This window comes from Hyla sarda, chromosome 3, assembly GCF_029499605.1.
Source record: "Hyla sarda isolate aHylSar1 chromosome 3, aHylSar1.hap1, whole genome shotgun sequence".
Lineage (NCBI taxonomy): Eukaryota > Metazoa > Chordata > Amphibia > Anura > Hylidae > Hyla > Hyla sarda.
This window is the reverse complement of record NC_079191.1, coordinates 399,187,686-399,207,452: the sequence shown is the minus strand read 5'-3', so window position 1 is coordinate 399,207,452 and position 19,767 is coordinate 399,187,686. Positions and strand designations below refer to the sequence as shown.

The 19,767-nt window shown below is 42.2% G+C and overlaps 1 protein-coding gene across 3 annotated transcripts in view; it reads right to left on the bottom strand.

Moving 5' to 3' along the window:
* FBXO11 (F-box protein 11) overlaps positions 1-8,780 on the bottom strand; it is a 127,537-nt gene extending 118,757 nt beyond the window's left edge. The window contains exon 1 of one of the 3 annotated variants that reach the window (XM_056568073.1): positions 8,369-8,780. In XM_056568073.1, coding sequence (XP_056424048.1) covers positions 8,369-8,459 — 91 coding nt within the window. In that variant the 5' untranslated portion in view covers positions 8,460-8,780. Of the gene's footprint in view, positions 1-8,095; positions 8,118-8,368 lie in introns of those variants that run through there. The other 2 variants (XM_056568074.1, XM_056568076.1) reach the window with 2 other exon arrangements.
* Between the last annotated feature and the right edge of the window lie 10,987 nt (positions 8,781-19,767).

Genomic DNA, 19,767 nt, shown 5'->3' with positions numbered 1-19,767 from the left:
GTTGCTTTCTGAGTGGACAGTGTGATTTCACAGAAGTGTGCTTCACTTGGAGTTACATTGTGTTTTAGTGTTCCCTTTATTTTTTGAGCAGTGTATATGGTTACCTTTAGACTAAAATCACACGTACAGATTATTTTAAACCAAATCCAGGAGGAGATTCAAAAAGCAATGAAAATTATAAAGCAAGGCTATATACCTGGCTTTAACTTAAAAAAATAAAATGTCAAGTGTGTTGCCATCCTTAGCTACTTTACACATACTGAAGATGATTATACTTTATTTACTTGAAGCTCCCTTTAAACCTATTACCATTTCCAAACATACGTGCTCCGGAGCCACTGCGATACATGACGTACTAATAGGATGTTTGTTTTGTACAGTGTGTACAAATGCGAAGACAATTTACACTTGCTCTTTTAGTCACTTCAGTAAAAGGTAAACATTCAAATTTTTTCCTAATCACACACCATTATATTTTAAATGGGAAAAGAACATTTAAAAAAAATAAATAAATAAAAAACGTGACAATGGGTGAATGTGAAAAAAGAAAAAAAAACTAGGTACTCGTGGAGCTCTACATTTAGTATATTTTTAATAACAAGGACAAAGCTAACAGATAATGTCCTTGTTACAAATTTTTTTTTTTTTTTTTAAAGATAAGTATCAAGAACAAAAAGCTATCCCGTTTGGAGTCCCGGTTCTCTAGCACAGGAGCGCGTCACGACGCCTGACCGAAGCAGAGGCCGCCATGCCCCCTCCATAAAGCTCTACGGGAGAGTTGTTCAGCAATCTTCGGTTCTCCCATAGAGCTTTATGGAGGGGGTATGGCGGCCTCCGCTTCGGGCCAGGGTCGTGACGCACTCCTGTGCTGGAGAAACGCGTCTCCAAACAGGAGATCGAAGGGGGGCCCTAGCACTCTGACCCCTTACGATCTAAAACTTATCCCCAATCCTTCGGATAGAGAATAAGGTTTTCGTCATGATACTTCTCTTAATAAAAGGGACACTTTAAAGTGTGCCAATTTATTAATTGTGTGCACAAAATATTAGTGGGAAAGCCCTTTTTTACAGAAAAATTGAAAATAATAATAGAGTTCGGAATATGTTCCAGATTTATCATGTCCCAGACCAAAACTGTCTGGTTTTGCCCGTAACAACCAATGACAGCTTAACATTCATTTTACCAGAGCTCATTGGGGTACTCCGGTGGAAAAAAAAATAAAATCTTTATCAACTGGTGCCATAAAGTTAAACAGATTTGTAAATTACTTCTATTAAAAAAAATCTTAATCCTTCCTGTACTTATTAGCTGCTGAATACTACGGAGGAAATTATTTTCTTTTTGGAACACAATGCTCACTGCTGACATCGCGAGCACAGTGCTCTCTGCTGATATCTCTGTCCATTTTAGGAACTGTCCAGAGCAGCATATGTTTGCTCTGTGTTCAAAAAAGAAAATAATTTCCTCTGTAGTAATTTACAAATCTGCTAAGCTTTCTGGCACAGATTTTAAAAAAAGTAAATAAAGTTTTCCACAGTAGTACCCCTTTAAGGATGGATCTATTTTTTACCTTAATGATCATGGGTCAGCAGTAACTATTTTTCGTCCGACACCATTGAGTGTGGGCTTTTTTTTTTGTGAGACAATCTGCACTTTTTATTGGTTTAATTTTTGCGATACATTCTACCTTTTAATTTGTACCAAAATTGGCGAATTGTGCGCTTTTTTGGGTTTTCTTTACGGCGTTCACAGTGCAGGATAATCTACATTATAGCTTTATAGTAGGTCATTATGGACATAGCAATACCTAGTATGTATAGGATTTGTGTGTTTTTTTATGATAATACAGGGCTTTTATTGGGAAAGGGGCATTACATTTTTTTTTTTTACACTTCATACTTTTATTGAAGAACCTTTTATTTTTCACTTTTTACAGGTTATAATATGCTGCAATACATTTTGTACTGCAGCACAGTATGACCTGATAAGCTACACACACTATAGCCTTTGCGATACAGCCTCTGGCTGGATCTCACAGGCTTCTGTAGCTGGCAGACAGGAGGCCATCAGCTGGCCTCTGTTGCCATAGCAACCAATGGCAATCCGCGATCGTATCGTGGCACCGCCATTGGTGAACAGGGGGAGCACCCACCCCTGACAACACCATAGATGCCATGATCAGGATTGATGACGGCATCTATGGGGTTAATGCTACCGGCACCGGTGCAATTGCGGCCCTGTATGTATACGTCCTGCTGATCTGCTCTGCCGCACGCAGCTTAGGAGATCAGCAGCGGGACCCGGCTGTCAATCACAGCCGGGTCCCGCCGCTGGATCTCCTAAGCTGCAAGTAACAGAGCAGGAAATCAGCAGGACGTATGCATACATCCCAGTGCGTTAACATGTCAGGTGCTGGGACGTATACATACATCCTGTAGCGAGAAGGGGTTTAAGGACATATGCAGCAAAAAGACAACTTATCCCCTATCCATAGGATCCGTCCGCGATCTCCCAAACGGGGCCATGCATTGCCGCTCTATGCGACCTCTCTGAGGTCAACAGTACGCCCCTCCCCATACAGTTCTACGCTGCCTCCCTGTCTCTCCCATAGAACTACATGGAGGAGGCTTGACGGCCACGGCATCATGCTGCGGCCGTCACGCCTACTGCACAGGAGAGCCGTGGCCCCCTGCAGGATATCGCGGGGTGCAGGAGGCGTGGCCCCCTGCAGGATATCGCGGGGGTCCCAGCGTTCAGACCACCCGCGTTAAAACATCTATCCTGTGATAGGGGATAGTTTTTTGCTGCAGATTTTCTTTAAGATAGGAAAGCTGACCTGTGTTTGGTTGTTATAGGCAAAACCAGACAGTTTTGATCTGGGACATGATAAATCTGTTCGTAACATGTATTAAAACATTAAGACCTTCATGAAACATCTGAGAATCTTTGTAAATTCTCCAGTTTCACTGAAAGACAAGCATATCCTGGAATACAATTCAAATACTAAGAATGCAATTTTTAACATGCATTCTTGTCTCTAGGGGTGCTGCAGTGAAAAGGTTTCAGTTTAGATTGGTTGCGGCTGGGATCCATCTTGTAGGTATTACAGTAGATGATGTTTTCTCTCCTCAGATCAGCTTTAATTGACATTTATCTATCTGAATCCTATTAATGTTCTCCCCCATCACAGATAATGTTTGCTGGCTGACTAGTAAATTAGGTTTTTATTTCCTCAGTAAAATGGCGAGACCAACATTCAGCATTGAAATTAAACACTACTTCACTCTGCATTTTTTGTTTTAATTTTTACGGAATAAAAAAAAAAAATATTTTCCATTGCTTCTCTACCTGTGGACTCTCCAGCTGTTGTGAAACTACAACTCCCAGTGTGCCTGGATAGCTACAGCTGTTTAGCCACACTATTATAGCTTTGCAACAGCTGAAGAACCACAGGTTGGGAAACACTGCTCTACAGCACAAATAAATCCCATCCTCCCTATGTACTATGGGTTCCCTAAGGTGTCACATAACCAGGGCCATTGTTCCTATGACAGTACCTGTGATATACTCAGCACCATGTCTACACAGGATCTGTACTCCTTAGTACATGCCGATTTGCTATGTGGCACTTTGTGAAGGTTACATGAGCAGATGTTACCCTGTGATATTGCACGGGTAATCAGAAACCTCTTATCACCAAAAGGTGCACCAATAAATTTTTACACCGAGGTTATGTTTACACAGGACCGAAATGCTTAAGATTTGTTGCAGATTTTGACCACCCAATGGAAGTTAAAATCTGAAACATTTCAGTTGTGGGTGAACAAATCTTAAGTGTATGTTCATGTGAATAATCCACAGTGGATAAACCGCAGCTGATTTTTATACCATTGATTCCAATGGTTCTGCACAATGGGTAAATTGATGAGAACCTTTCACGCAGATTTCACAAGGAAATCCCTCTCAAGATCACATAGTAATTTTTAAGTACAATAGGAGGTTTTCACATGGAACCTGCATCAAGAATGGTGGAATTTAAATTTGGGACAGAAAATTCTGCATGAAATATGTCACGTGTACACATGGTCAAGAATTTCTCGTTCACATTAATGGGACTTGGCCTTCAATGCAGACTCCATATCTAAATAAGACAATGCAATTTGTGTGAATAGATCCCCAAACTGTGAATCTCCAGCCGATTGTGTCAAAAAGATAACATCCCAATTTCACACCTCACTGCAGCATTTATCTGTACATAGGACATGTATGGGGAAAAAAAACTACAGTGTAGTTAACCCCTTAAGGACTCAGCCCATTTGGGCCTTAAAGGGGTACTCCGCTGCCCTGCTTCTGGAAGTTTATTGTTCCGAACCCTGTGTGCGGGCTTCAGTGTTCAGGGCCGCCCCTTGTGACGTCACACCTGCCCCCTCAACAAAAAAAGTCTATGGGAAGGGGGCGCCACGTCACGAGGGGCGGACCTGAATACGGAAGCCCACACACAGCGTTCAGAACAATAAACTTACGGACGCTGGGGAGCGGAGCTCCGGAAGCAGGGTAAAGAGACAATTTTATTTTTACATTTTTGTTTTTTCTCCTCGCCTTCAAAAAATAATTATTTTATGTTTTCATCCACTGACTAGTATGAGGGCTTGTTTTTTGCACGACCAGTTGTCCATTGTAATGCCACTCACTTTACCATAAAATGTATGTCGCAACCAAAAAATACTGTTTGTGTGTGGGGAAATTAAAAAGAAAACCGCAATTTTGCTAATTTTGGAAGGTTTTGTTCTCACGCCGTGCAATTTACGGTAAAAATAATGTGTTCTTTATTCTTTGGGTCAATACGATTAAAATGATACCCATAACATACTTTTCTTTTACTGTTGCGCTAAAAAAAAAAAAATCGCAAACTTTTTAACCCAATTAGTACATTTAAAATCCCCCTATTTTGAAGGCCTATAACTTTCATTTTTCCGTATAAGCGGCGGTATGAGGCCTCATTTTTTGTGCTGTGATCTGTACTTTTATTGATACTATATTTGCTTATATAAAACTTAATATTTTTTATCAATTTTTTGGAGAATAAAATGTTATAAAAAAAAAAAAAAGCAGCAATTTAGGATTTTTTTTTACGGTATCATTAACATTAGATTTTAATAGTTCAGATATGTACGCACACGTACATAAATATGTAATTTGTTTTACACACTTTTTGGGGGTGAAATAGGGAAAATGAGACAATTTACGTTTTTATTAGGGGAGGGGTTTTTCACACTTTATTTTTACACTTTAGTAGTCCCCATAGGGGGCTATTTATAGCAATCATTCCATTGCTAATACTGTTCAGTGCTTTGCTTTTCGATCTCAGACCAGGGCAAAAGATCCGTGGAAGGCAGCGGAGGCAGGTGAGGGGACCTCCGTCTGCCGTTCTGGATGATCGGATCCGGTCATCCATTTTAGTGACCGCAATGCTGCAGATGCCATGATCTGCATTGATCACGCCATCTGAGGGGTTAATGGTGGACACCGCGCAATCGGGGATGTCGGCCATTACCGGCGGGTCCCTGGCTGCTATCAGCAGCCAGGACCTGCCGCGAATGACCCGAGCATCGCTCCGATGCTCGCGGTTATGTATAGGATGTAAATGTACGTCCTGTTGCGTTAAGTACCAGCTCACCAGGACGTACATTTACGTCCTGTATTTTTAAGGGGTTAAAAACCATATGGAATCTGAAATTTAATTTTTAGCCTTTTATTAAATTACTGTGCTAGCCACCCCTAAAAGGTAGCATCCCTCAACTTGTGATTCCACAGCTGTTGCATTAGTTATATACATTCTATCCCATAAGTTAGACCAGTGTTCCCCAAACTTGTGACTCAAGCAGTTGCAAAACTACAACCTCCCAACCACAGGTTGTGGAACACTGATCCTAGGGGATCCTAATACAAATTTCCACTAAAGCTTTCTACAGGCAAAAAGACTTGTTGCCAATAAAATATATCCTGAGAGGACCTCACCAGAGCATTCACTGGTAAATACAAGACACAGCAACATATCCCTCACAGAACTATTCTTATCCGCCATAATAAAATCCAATTCACAGATCCAGGACGGCCAATGGATCTTTGGACGAATTATTACAAAACGGAGCGTTGTATACCCATCTCGATCAGTCCATTGTCTCAGGACAAAGCACACTCCATAGAAAACAAAAATACTACATATAACAGGGACAATAGAAAAAAATATTATTTTTGCAAAAATGACATGGCTGAGCATGGTTGTGAATTCCGGACAATGATGGAACTTTGATTTCAACACAGCATCCATATGGGAATCTAAGTCAAATGACTCTTCTCGTAATAAGCCAACCAGTGGCTCTCTCCAGGTGCTGCAGAATCAACTGCCATGCATGATAGGAGCTGTAGTTTTGCAACAGCTGGAACATGTAGCTTTTCTGAGTGTTTCCACATGAAACGGACATACATTTATCCCACTGCACGTAAATTAATGTCAACATCTATGGCGGAGATTTAGCAAAACCTGTCCAGAGAAAACATTACCGAAGTTGCCCATAGCAACCAGATCGCTTCTTTCATTTTTGAAACTCTCTAAATTAAGAAATAAGCAAGCTTATTGGTTGCTATGGGCAACTTTTGATAAATCTCCCCCTATGAAGTTAGAAAATGATTTTTTACTGACTTGCGGCTTCCCAGCTGTTACAAAATTACAAGCCCCATTATGCTTTGGAGTTGTAGTAGTTTGCAAGAGACCCAAATACAAATTTTGGATTAATCTTCCCACAGACAAGGTCTTGTTTGTTTTGGTTGCAACGGAACATTTACCTGTGTGTACAACATACACACCAACATAGTCCATAGAAAAACTTTCTGATACTGCAATAAAAATCTGTATGAAAATTTGCCACAAAGTGTGTCCAATAGAACCTCTGCGGGTCCCTTGCCTGTATTGCTCAGGACAACGCACCCTCACCAAATAGATCATATATCATTACCGAGATTGCAGCCGATGGGAAACTATTGATTTTAATGGCAGACTAGGCAAATTTTATGGCGGTGGTCCCTGTGGCAGCAGAACGCTAAATGATACGTCATCGAAGCTGCGGACGATATAATTTCCTATTGATCTTAACGGCAGACGAGGGGAGTATTACGCCGTCGGTTACTGTAACAGGAGATGCTACACACGAGGTTCCTTTATTCGAAGTCTCATAACGCAAGACCGGCAATAGCGTTAACCAGATCGTACGACATAAAGTTGTAGCTAATGCAATTTCCTATTCACTTTATTGGCAGATAAGGTTAATAATATGCCGGCGATCAGCATGTAAAAAGAAAAAAAGTGGATCACCATAGTTTCAGGACTAATCAAAATAGAGCATACGTTGTTGAGACGATTTGCTATGAATTTTACCGTCAGATGAGGTAAATATTACATCGGTGAACACGTGACAAATACCACCAAACACCTGAGGGTCATTTAGCCGTTGTGTCAGGACAATGCGTATCAGAACATATGTCGCCAATGTGATTCCCAAACTATTTAAACGTCAAACAAGGCGAATATTATACTAGCAATCACGTGACAAAAAAAAAAAAGCCACACGTCATAGGGTCCTTTAATCGTGTCAGGACAACACGAATCAGATTAAATGTCGCCAATACGATTTCCTAGCGATTTTACTATCAGAAAAGGGGGAACATTGCGTCAGCGGTCATGTGACAACAAAAAACGCCGGTGGGTGCTTTAGCCATTGTGTCAGGATAATGTGGATCAGATCATAAGTCGCCAACACGATTTCCTATCGATTTTAACGCTTGAAGATGCGGATATTGAGCCGGCGGTTACGGCGACAATAAAAACCGCCACACACCAGAGGGTTCATCACCCATTGTGTCAAGGAAAAGCGAATAAGATCACACATGGCCGATACGATTTCCAATCGATTTTAACGCCAGATGGGGTGAATATTACGAAGTCTGTCACCAGGACAACAGAAAAAAAAAAAACGATAAGCAGCAAATGGTTGTGTTTCAGTCCACGGGGTGAGAGGAGACACTGCTGTGATGTTACCTATAGAGGAGCAGGTGACCAGGTGGCTGTGTAGGGATCGCAGGGCTGTGTGTAGACGCTGCGGTTGCTGGGCCGCTGTGTGCAGCAGAGACAAAGCGCGGCCTGAGGCCCAGCACAAGCCACGCACTTTCCTGGCAGCGCCCCCCGAGGCTGCTGAGGGAGTAGGCCCCTGAGCTCACCGTGCGGCCTGGAGCCTGTAATCCACCCCCCGTCTCCCCCTGCCCCCTCCCCCGTCCTCCGCCTCCTCCCTCCGCCGCCCCCGGCTCCTCTTACCCCGCTCCCCGGCGTTGTTTCTCTCCGGCTGCACCGGGCGCGGCCTCGACACTCGCCTGGGTCTTCTGTTCGCTGCTCTGACCGAGTTCATTTGCTGACTGTCGGGGGGAGGAGGGCCGGGCTCCTGGCTGCTCCCTCAGAGCTGGGCTCGCCCCTGTTTCGGTTGCGGAGTGAGAGTGCGCGACCTGCCGTTGCCTCACAGTCCAGCCGCCTCTTCTTCTCGTCTTCCTCTCGGGCTCCTCCTCGCTCCCCGTCACTCCGCCGGTGTGGTGTGGAGCTCTCACAGGAGCCCCGAAAAGATCCCCTCCCGTAAGCCCCGTCTGTCCGCGGCAGGAGGAGCCATTGACACCGCCAGAGACACAGTCACACAGCTGAGGGGGAGGAAGAGGGAGGAGGGGAGGGGAGGGGGGGGGGGAGACGCACAGTCACAAGCCTGCCTCCACCTCGACCAATCACAGACCGCGACACAGCGCGCTGCCTAACCTGCGGCCAATCACAGCCAGCCTTACAGAGCGCACCCTCCCGGGCAGCCAATCAGCGGCCGCGTCTCTTTCTCACACACAACACACACACACACATACAGCACAGCCGCTGAAGGAAAGATGGTGGTCGGGGTGGAGTTGTAGTGAACAGCCGCTAGAACACATAGAACGGAGACGGTGTATTTATAGACGCTTCCCGGTCGCTGCGGCTCGGTGCTGTTGTACAGACAGCCGCCGCGGCGTGTTGGTTGTAGAGAGGCTTGTCCTCCCCTTTAACCAGTAATGGCCGGCGGGGTGAAGGTCTTGTGGTGACGCAGTGCCCTATGACGTGACTGTCCTGTGATCACCAGCACTGGGGATGGAGGCAGATGCCTCTTATATGGCGCTGCTATAGTGTAGGTCAGTGTTTCGCAACTGGGATTGCTACAGCTGTTGCAAAACTACAACTCCCAGCATGCCCGGACAGCCGAAGGCTGTCCGGGCATGCTGGGAGTTGTAGTTTTGCAATAGCTGGACGCATTCCAATTGGAAAACAATGGAGTAGGCGATTTTAGGCTGTGTTCACACCTTTTAGGTTTTTAATTACAGATTATAAATTCAAAGCTGGAAGCAAATCATGAGGGGGGACACAAATGTACACCCTTGCAGCCTGGTACTTGGCGCACCAGGGCGTAGATTTCATATCGATCCCGCCAATGTCCGCCATTTAGATGGTGCAATCGATACTGCTCACGGTATCTAAACCATTAGCAGGGCTTTGTGACCACCCACATCGTGATTGCGGGGATTTTATCCGTTAAAATGGCGGCCATAGCTCCCCTGACCTGCTCGGTGCTGCTCTTCCTGGGTCCATTGGTCTGGTCTGCCTTTTGGCAGGCTGCACAAGTAGATCGCCGATTGTACCGATCAGTGCTATGTCGATGCATAGCACTGAACAGTGAAAGCAGTCGAGTGCTATTAATAGTTATTTAAGTCTATGCGGACTTCAAAAAAATGGAAAGTCTGTAATAAGAAAAAAGGTTTATTTTTCAACTGTGAAAAAATCACCACCCTTTCCCCATTGACTCCTTTTCAGGACATTGGGGCGTAAATGTACTCCCTAGTCCTGCTCCTGTTGTATGAAACAGTGGGTCCTGATTGATATCGGCAGCCAGAAAAACGCCTGCGCCAATCGGGGATCTAACAACGAGCTAATTACACCCACGCCCTTCTCAGGTGTGCTATTCTACCTTACTTAGTCTATTACTCTATGCCAGTGTTAGGGCTCACACGGGTGGGTTATCCATGAGTTTGCTGCTATGGTTTTTTCGCAGTGGAATCTCCACAGCAATAGAGTTACGTTGATCTCAGTGGAGTCTGCTACGGATTTTCACTGCAGAAATTTGCCACTGGGAACTTGCGGGTAAACCACCTGTGTGAATGTACCCTTAGAGTTCTATTTCCGCACTAGCTCCTGACATGTGCTTTGTTTTCACCTTGTGTATTCACACCTTGGCTTGTTCTGTGACTACTCTTCTGCTTACTGTATCTGTACTGCGACGCTCTCTACCAACTATACTCTTATTTTACATTTAATTCTGATTTTAATTTTACGTTCATTCATTTAGCAGACATCTAGCTCTCACGATCCCTCTATACACATAAACATAGTAACATATTTCATAAGGTTAAAAAAAAGACCAACCTATACCCCTAATGAGTCCCTACTGAGTTGATCCAGAGGAAGGCAAAAAACCCTCATACTAGAGGTAAAAATTCCTTCCCGACTCCAAATATGGCATCAGAATAAATCCCTGGATCAACCTTCTGTCCCTATAGATCTAGAACCCATAACCTGTAATGTTATTACTCTCCAAAAATGCATCCAGACCCCTTTTAAATTCTTTTACTGAGTTAACCATGACCACCTCCTCAGGCAGAGAATTCCACAGCCTCCCTGCTCTTACAGAATACTATTTGTGTGGGGAAATTAAAAAGAAAACCGCAATTGCTAATTTTGGAAAATTTTGTTTTCACGCCGTACAATTTACGGTAAAAATGACATGTGTTCTTTATTCTTTGGGTCAATACAATTAAAATGATACCCATGATAACATACTTTTCTATTACTGTTGCGCTTAAAAAAAATTGCTAACTTTTTAACCAAATTAGTACATTTAAAATCCAACTGTTTTGAAGACCTATAACTTTTTCATTTTTCCATATAAGCGGCGGTATGAGGGCTAATTTTTTGTGCCATGATCTTTACTTTTTATTGATACCATATTTGCTTATATAAAACTTTTAGCCCCTTAACGACCAAGGACGTATATTTACGTCCTTGGCCGGCTACCGCGATATAACGTGGGGTCACGCGGTGTCCCCGCGTCATATCGGGTCGGTCCCGGCATGTATCTGATGCCGGGACCCGGGGCTAATAGCGCGCGGCAGCGATCTCGGTGCCGCGCGCTATTAACCCTTTAGACGCGGCGTTCAAAGTTGAATGCCGCGTCTAAACCGAAAGTGAAAGCTGCCCGGCTGCTCAGTGGGGCTGATCGGGACCACCGCAGTGAAAATGTGGTGTCCCGATCAGCTGGGACACAAGCGGAGGTCCTTTTACCGTCGTGTCCCCTCAACGATTGATTGTTCCAAGCCTGAGATTCAGGCTTGAGCAATCGACCGCCGATAACGCTGATCATTGCAAAGCTATGGCTTTGCAGTGAACAGTGCTGGCAATCAGTGTGTGCAGTGTTATAGGTCCCTATGGGAGCTATAACACTGCAAAAAAAAAGTTAATAAATGTTATTTAACCCTTTCCTTAATAAAAGTTCAAATCACCCCCCTTTTCCCATAAAAAAAAAACACCATGTAAATAAAAATAAATATAAACATATTTGGTATCGCCGCGTGCGGAAATGTCCGAACTATAAAAATATATCATTAAATAAACTGCATGGTCAATGGCGTACGCGCAAAAAAATTCCAAAGTCCAAAATAACGTATTTTCGGTCGCTTTTTATATCATGAAAAAAGGAATAAAAAGCGATCAAAAAGTCTGATCAATACAAAAATGGTACCTCTAAAAACTTCATATCACGGCGCAAAACAATTAGCCCTCATACCGCCCCATATACAGAAAAATAAAAAAGTTATAGGGGTCAGAAGATGATAATTTTAAACGTATACATTTTTCTGCATGTAGTTATTATTTTTTTTAGAAGTACAACAAAATCAAACTTATATAAGTAGGGTATAATTTTAATCGTATGGACCTACAGAATAAAGATAAGGTATCATTTTTATTGAAAAATGTACTGCGTAGAAACGGAAGCCCCCAAAAGTTACAAAATGGCGTTTTTTCTTAAATTTCGTCGCACAATGATTTATTTTTCCGTTTCACCGTAGATGTTTGGGTAAAATGACTGATGTCACTGCAAAGTAGAATTGGTGGTGCAAAAAATAAGCCATCATATGGATTTTTAGGTGCAAAATTGAAAGGGTTATGATTTTTAAAAGGTGAGGAGGAAAAAACGAAAGTGCAAAAACGGAAAAACTCATGATCCTTAAGGGGTTAATCCATTTAAAAAAAAAATTGTGGGGATAAAATGTTATAAAAAAAAAGCAGCTATTTTTGATTTTTTTTTTTTTTTTACGTTCACGCCGTTCACCGTATGATATCATTAAAAATTTTTTTTAACACTTCAGATATTTACGCACGCAGCGATACCAAATATGTATATAAAATATTTTTTAACAGTTTTTGGGGGTGAAATAGGGAAAATGGGACAATTTATGTTTTTATTGGGGGAGGGGGTTTTTCAATTTTTTTTTTACTTTTTTTACTTCAATTTTTACACTTTAACCCCTTAAGGACCCGGGCTTTTTCCGTTTTTTCATTTTCAATTTTTCCTCCTTAACTTTAAAAAATCATAACTCTTAAAAATGTTCACCTAAAATTATATATAATGGCTTAATTTTTGCGTCACTAATTCTTCTTTGTAATGACAGTAGTCATTTTACCCAAAAATCTACGGTGAAACGGGGAAAAAATCAATGTGCGACAAAATTGATGAAAAAACACTATTTTGTAAGTTTTGGGGGCTTCTGTTTTTACGCAGTACATTTTTTGTCAAAAATGATACCTTATCTTTATTCTGTAGGTCCATACGGTTAAAATGATACCCTATTTGTATAGGTTTGAATTTGTATCACTTCCGAAAAAAATCATGAATACATGCAGGAAAATTTATACGTTTAAAATGGTAATCTTTTGACCCCTATAACTTTTTTATTTTTCTGTGTTCAGGGCACTTTGAGGACTCATTTTTTGCGCCGTCATCTGAAGTTTTTAGCGGTACGATTTTTGTTCTGATCAGACTTTTTGATCACTTTTTATTCACTTTTTTGTGGTATAAAAAGTGATCAAAAATGCGCTATTTTGGACTTTGGAATTTTTTTGCGCGTACGCCATTGAACGAGCGGTTTAAAAAGCGGTATATTTTTATAATTCGGACATTTCCGCACGCGGCGATACCACATATGTTTATTTTTATTATTATTTACATAATGTTTTTTTTATTTTTGGAAATGCCGGTTGATTCAAACTTTTATTAGGGGAAGGGATAATTGAAAGGGTTAATGATTTTTTTTACACTTTTTTAATGCAATATTATAGCTCCTATAGGGGGCTATAACATTGCATTAACTGATCTTTTACTCTGATTGATCCATCTCCATAGGAATGGATCAATCAGGGTTTTCGGCGATTGAATGCTCAAGCCTGGATCTCAGGCTTGAAGCATTCATTCGGCGATCGGACAGCACAGGAGAAGGTAAGAAGACCTCCTCCTGTGCTACAGCTGTTCGGGATGCCGCGATTATACCGCGGCGATCCCGAACAGCTCCCTGAGCTAACCGGCACTTTTACTTTCGTTTTTAGCCGCGCGGCTCAGCTTTGAGTGCGCGGCTAAAGGGTTAATAGCGCGCGGCACAGCGATCAGTGCCGCGCGCTATTAGAGGCGGGTCCCGGCTTCACTATGACGCTGGGCCCGCCGCGATATGATGCGGGGTCACCGTGTGACCCCGCGTTATATCGCAGGACCGGGACTCATGACTCAATACGTCATGGGTCCTTAAGAGGTTAATAGTCCCCATAGGGGACTATTTATAGCAATCATTTGATTACTAATACTGTTCAGTGCTATGTATAGGACATAGCACTGATCAGTGTTATCGGTCATCTTCTGCTCTGGTCTGCGGGAAGGCAGCGGAGGCAGGTGAGGGGACCTCGGTTGGCCGTGCTGGATGATCGGATCATCGCGGCAGCGATGTGGGCGATCCGATCATCCATTTTAGTGACCGCAATGCTGCAGATGCCGTGATCTGTATTGATCACGGCATCTGAGGGGTTAATGGTGGACATCCGCGGCATCGCAGATGTCCGCCATTACCTGCAGGTCCCTGGCTGGGATCAGCAGCCGGGACCTGCCGCTCATGACCAGAGTATCGCTCCGATGCTCGTGGTTATGCTTAGGACATAAATGTACGTCCTGGTGCGTTGAGTACCAGCTCACCAGGACATACATTTACGTCCTACGTCGATAAGGGGTTAATACATAATTCCAGCCCAGATTTTTCCTCCCCATGTGCATTACCTTACATTTATCAGTGTTGAACCTCATCTGCCACTTCTCAGCCCAAACCTCCAACTTATCCAGATCCATATGTAACAGTGCACTGTCCTCTATTATGTTTGAGTTTAGTATCATCTGCAAGGATTGCTACTTTACTATTCAACCCCTCTACAAGGTCATTAATACATATATTAAATAGAACAGGACCCAAGACTGACCCCTGTGGTACCCCACTAGTTAGAGTCACCCAATCAGAATAAGTACCATTAATAACCACCCTCTGTTTCTGATCACTGAGCCAGTTACTTACCCACTTACACACATTCTCCCCCAGCCCCATCCCTCTCATTTTATGTAGCAACCTTTTATGTGGCACCATATCAAATGCTTTGGAAAAATCCAGATATACGACATCCAGCGATTGCCCCTGGTCCAGTCTGGAGCTCACCTCCTCATAAAAGCTGATCAGGTTAGTTTGACAGGACTGATCCCTCATAAAGCCATGCTGATATGGAGTCATACATTTATTTTTATGAAGATACTCCAAAACAGCATCCCTTAGAAAACCCTCTAATAATTGTCATACAACAGAGGTTAAATTAATAGGTCTATAATTTCCGGGGTCACCTTTTGAACCCTTTTTAAATATTGGCACCACAAATACAATGCGCCAGTCCTGGGGAACAGTCCCTGTTACTATAGAGTCCCTGAATATTAAAAATAGGGGTCTGTCTATTACATTACTTAATTCCTTTAGAACACGGGGGTGAATGCCATCTGGACCTGGTGATTTGTCTATTTTGATTTTTTTGTAGGCAGCACTGTACTTCTTCCTGGGTTAGACAGGTGACCTGTACTGTGGAGTTTACCTTATCTTGCTGTATTTCACCTGGCATTTCATTTTCCTCGGTAAATACAGTGGAGAAGAATTTGTTTAATATATTTGCTATTTCCTGATGCCTATTTATAATTTCTTCCTCATATTTTTTTAACCTCTTCAGGACACAGGGCGTATGGATACGCCCTGCATTCTGAGTCCTTAAGGACGCAGGGCGTATCCATACGCCCGTGGGAAATCCGGTCCCCACCGCTAGCCGGTTGGGGACCGGTGCCCGATACCTGCTGAAATCGTTCAGCAGGCATCGCGGCATATCGCCCAGGGGGGTCATTATGTCCCCCCATGTCGGCGATGGCCGCAGATTGCTGGACAATTCAGCCCAGCGATCTGCGGCGGATTCCGGGTCAATCGGGTCTCCAGTGACCCAGAATTACAGACTGTTCGGGGCCGTTTCTGACGGCCCCGAACAGCCATAGCCAGCAGGGGTGAGGTGGCACTGGTGCCACCTCACGATCGCCCTGATTCGTCGGCCGGTTTACCGGCCGACCAATCAGGGCACCTGTTGCGGGTGTCACTCCCGCAACCCGCTCCACCCCTCTTCCGGAGGACGTGAGTGGGTGCGGGACGTGGACCCCGGCAGCTGGGGACCCCGATCCCCGGCGTCAATGTTGGGCATTTTAGGTCAAATTTTTTTATTTTTTTACATTTTCGAAAGTCATGAAACACCTGTGGGGTATTAAGGCTCACTTTATCCCATGTTAAATTCTAGTTTCCAAAATGGTATGCCATGTGGTTTTTTTTTTTTTTTTTTTTGCTGTTTTGACACCCTAGGGGCTTCCTAAAGGTGACATGCCCCCCAAAAACCATTTCAGAAAAATGTTCTCTCCAAAATCCCCTTGTCACTCCTTCCCTTCTGAGCCCTCTACTGCGCCCGCCGAACACTTTACATAGACATATGAGGTATGTGCTTACTCGAGAGAAATTGGGCTACAAATACAAGTAAAAAAATTCTCCTTTTACCACTTGCAAAAATTAAAAAATTGGGTCTACAAGAACATGCGAGTGTAAAAAATGAAGATTTTGAATTTTCTCCTTCATTTTGCTGCTATTCCTGTGAAACACCTAAAGGGTTAAAACACTTACTGAATGTCATTTTGAATACTTTGGGGGGTGCATTTTTTATAATGGGGTCATTTGTGGGGTATTTCTAATATGAAGACCCTTCAAATCCACTTAAAAACTGAACTGGTCCCTGAAAAATAGCGAGTTTGAAAATTTTGTGAAAAATTGGAAAATTGCTGCTGAACTTTGAAGCCCTCTGATGTCTTCCAAAAGTAAAAACTCATCAATTTTATGATGCAAACCAAAAGTGGACATACTGTATATGTGAATAATAAAAAAAAAAATTTGGAATATCCATTTTCATTACAAGCAGAGAGCTTCAAAGTTTGAAAAATGCAAAATTTTCTATTTTTTCATGAAATTTGGGGATTTTTCACCAAGAAAGGAATCTCGGAATCAGAATGATAGATAAAAGCATTCCAGAGTTATTAATGTTTAAAGTTACAGTGGTCAGATGTTCAAAAAACGCTCTGGTCCTTAAGGCCAAAATGGGCTTGGTCCTTAAGGGGTTAAAGGGCCTACACTTTCATTTAAATTTTTTTTGCTATTTATATAGTTAAAAAACATCAGTCAGCTGATGACAGGGAGCCTGTCTGCTTCAATGGGTGGAGCGATTGCTTGGTGGGAGAGAGATCAATCTGCAACTAATGCAACAGCTGTAGGCACCCTGATTGAAAACCACAGGTCTTTTGATGGATGCAGCTCATTTATGTTTCAATGGGTGGGGTGGCTGATGTGTGGGAGGGAGGAAAATGGAATTGTGGGATTTGTAGTAAAAAAAAAAAAAAAAAATGAAAAGTCAAACAGGAAATACTAGTTCACGAAAAGCTAGCCACAGTGTTATGGTAATCTCATGACATAGCCATTTAGCCCCAAGACAAGCACAGATCCTTCCTAAGCATGTCCATTACTGCCTGCCAGCTACGTACTAAAATCACTTTATGGTGGATAACCCCTTTAACATTTTTTTTCATCCACATTGGTTTTCTTTTTTTTCTGACCCTTTTATTCCCATAAGGTATATACGTCTTACAGTGAGAATTTAAGTTATTTTAAGTCTCCCATTTAGTGTCAGTATTCTTGTTTTTGAGGACATTATGACAATTTATCTTCTCTGAACTGATCAAACTTTGCCTTCCAGTTCATTGATTTTGTGGCCCCTCGCAAGATTCCCTTATTGCAGAACAAGTTATAATGTATATTATGATCACTATTTACTAGGTGTCCTTCTACTTGCACATTAGTTACTCTGTCAGGTGTGTTGGTTAATATTAAGTCCAGTAGGGTGCCCCCTTTGGTGGGCCCTGCACCATTTGGGACAGATAATTGTCTTTAGCTATAGTCAGAAACCTGTTTCCTTTATGAGATTATGGCAACAGTAAGATTTGGCAAATCTAATGAATTTGCTGTCATTTAGTTTAATTTTGTAAAAGTTGTTCTGATTCCCCAGAGAATTGGAACACTTGAAAAGCAGAATAGATTAATCAATAGCTAATTCATTAGATTCAGGTTTGGATAATTTAACTGTAGATCTGCTTTACTGTATTCATGATTTGTGAATTAAGAGGCGAGAGATAAGTCTTCTCTAGCAGTGGCTTATTTCTCCTAGAAGAAAAAGATCGGTAAATTAAAGGTGATAATCCAACATAAGGTGACTTTATTACTTACCTGCCAGACAATTATGGACATGCTTAGCATGGATTCATGCATTTTTTGGTGGTATTTGGTTGTGTTGTGAGTCCCCTATACTGCTACTGGCTTCTTTGTGTTTCCTCCCTCCAACTACAATCCCCAGGATCCCTTTTTCTAGGTGGGAGGTGACTTATCTCCCTCCCACACATCAACCACGCCACCCATTGCAGCACAACTAGGCTCCCTTTCATGTGTGCTGTGCTTGAAACTACAATTCCCTGCAGCCCTGTGGAGAATGATCTTCCTCCCACCCAGCAGTAGCTCTACTCATTGAAGCACAGACATGCTACCTTTCAACACTTCTCCCTTTCAACAGTCTGGAGAGTAGTAATATTACAGGTTATGGATAATACATTTATAGGGACAGAATGTTGATTCAGAGATTTATTCTGATTGCCATATTTGGAGTCGGGGAGGATTTTATTTTCCCCTAGTATGGGGCAATTGGCATCAGCCTCATAAGGGTTTTTTGCCTTCCTCTTGTTCAACACAGGAGGAACGACATAAGGTTATAGATTGAACTTGATGGACTCTGGTGTTTTTTCAACCTTAAGAACTATGTACAGTAACTATGTAACACCTGACAAGTGATGTAATGTCACTGCCATACTGTAACCTGGGAAGGGGCAGAGACAACACTCCTTTCATATGCTGCTAAAATGAACATTGGGGCAAAGATCAGCCATCAAACACAGGTACAGACACTATATTATGAACCACACTAACTTTACAGCCTTTCAAATAAAAAAAATCCCATATTACCCATTTAAAGTCGAGGAGTGTCAGTAAGCACCCCCCCTAAAAGTTAGCCAGTCTCTCTGAAATCTACCAGGATGCCCATATATAGATAGTTTAACAATCTTGATGACATTTTTTGTGTATGGGAACTTTAAGTGATCATGGCTTTACATTAAAAGAGTTTCCATGTTTAAAGAAGCACTCAGGGATTATATATTTTTTATTATTATTATTTTTATTTTTGCTTATATAGTATAGCCTAGGTATTATTAGAGAATAATATATAAGTTCTTGTGTATGCCTTGTGCTTATCTGTTGTAGCTGATATGGTTGGCATGGGATAGGCTCCATTTTGAATGTAAATTAATCACTGAAGTGGTTCTGTAATGCTCCCTCCATCTCCCATGAATCCTCTGGATACGTGTGGACTTTTATCACAGCATCTGGCCATTTCATTAGGCTGCTGGTGCTGGAGATCACCCAGGTGAACCCATTAGATAAGCAGGTTGAGGTCAGTTCACAATATGGGCAGTGTTTTCTTATTCAAAGTCCATTTTATAAAGAAATATTGCCATGAGGCAAAAGTGATTTGACCTATCATCACACTTGAGGTGTTTTATGAAGATTTGAAGTCTTTAGGCCGTGTTCACACATTGAATTGTTATAGCATTTTTCACACATTTTAACTGCAATTTGGCTGTTTCAGCTGCGTACCGCAAAATTGCGGTAAAATAATTGCAATTTAAAACCTGAGTGTGTGAACACGGCCTTGATTTAAACAACTGAGCTGTATGGCTTTTGCGCACAGTTTAGTTAATAGTTACACAGGGATCGCACTGCTTTGTAAATGCTTTGTAAATTTTTAAGAATCCAGAGAAAAGACCAATACCAAAAAGGACAACTTCAGTTACAACA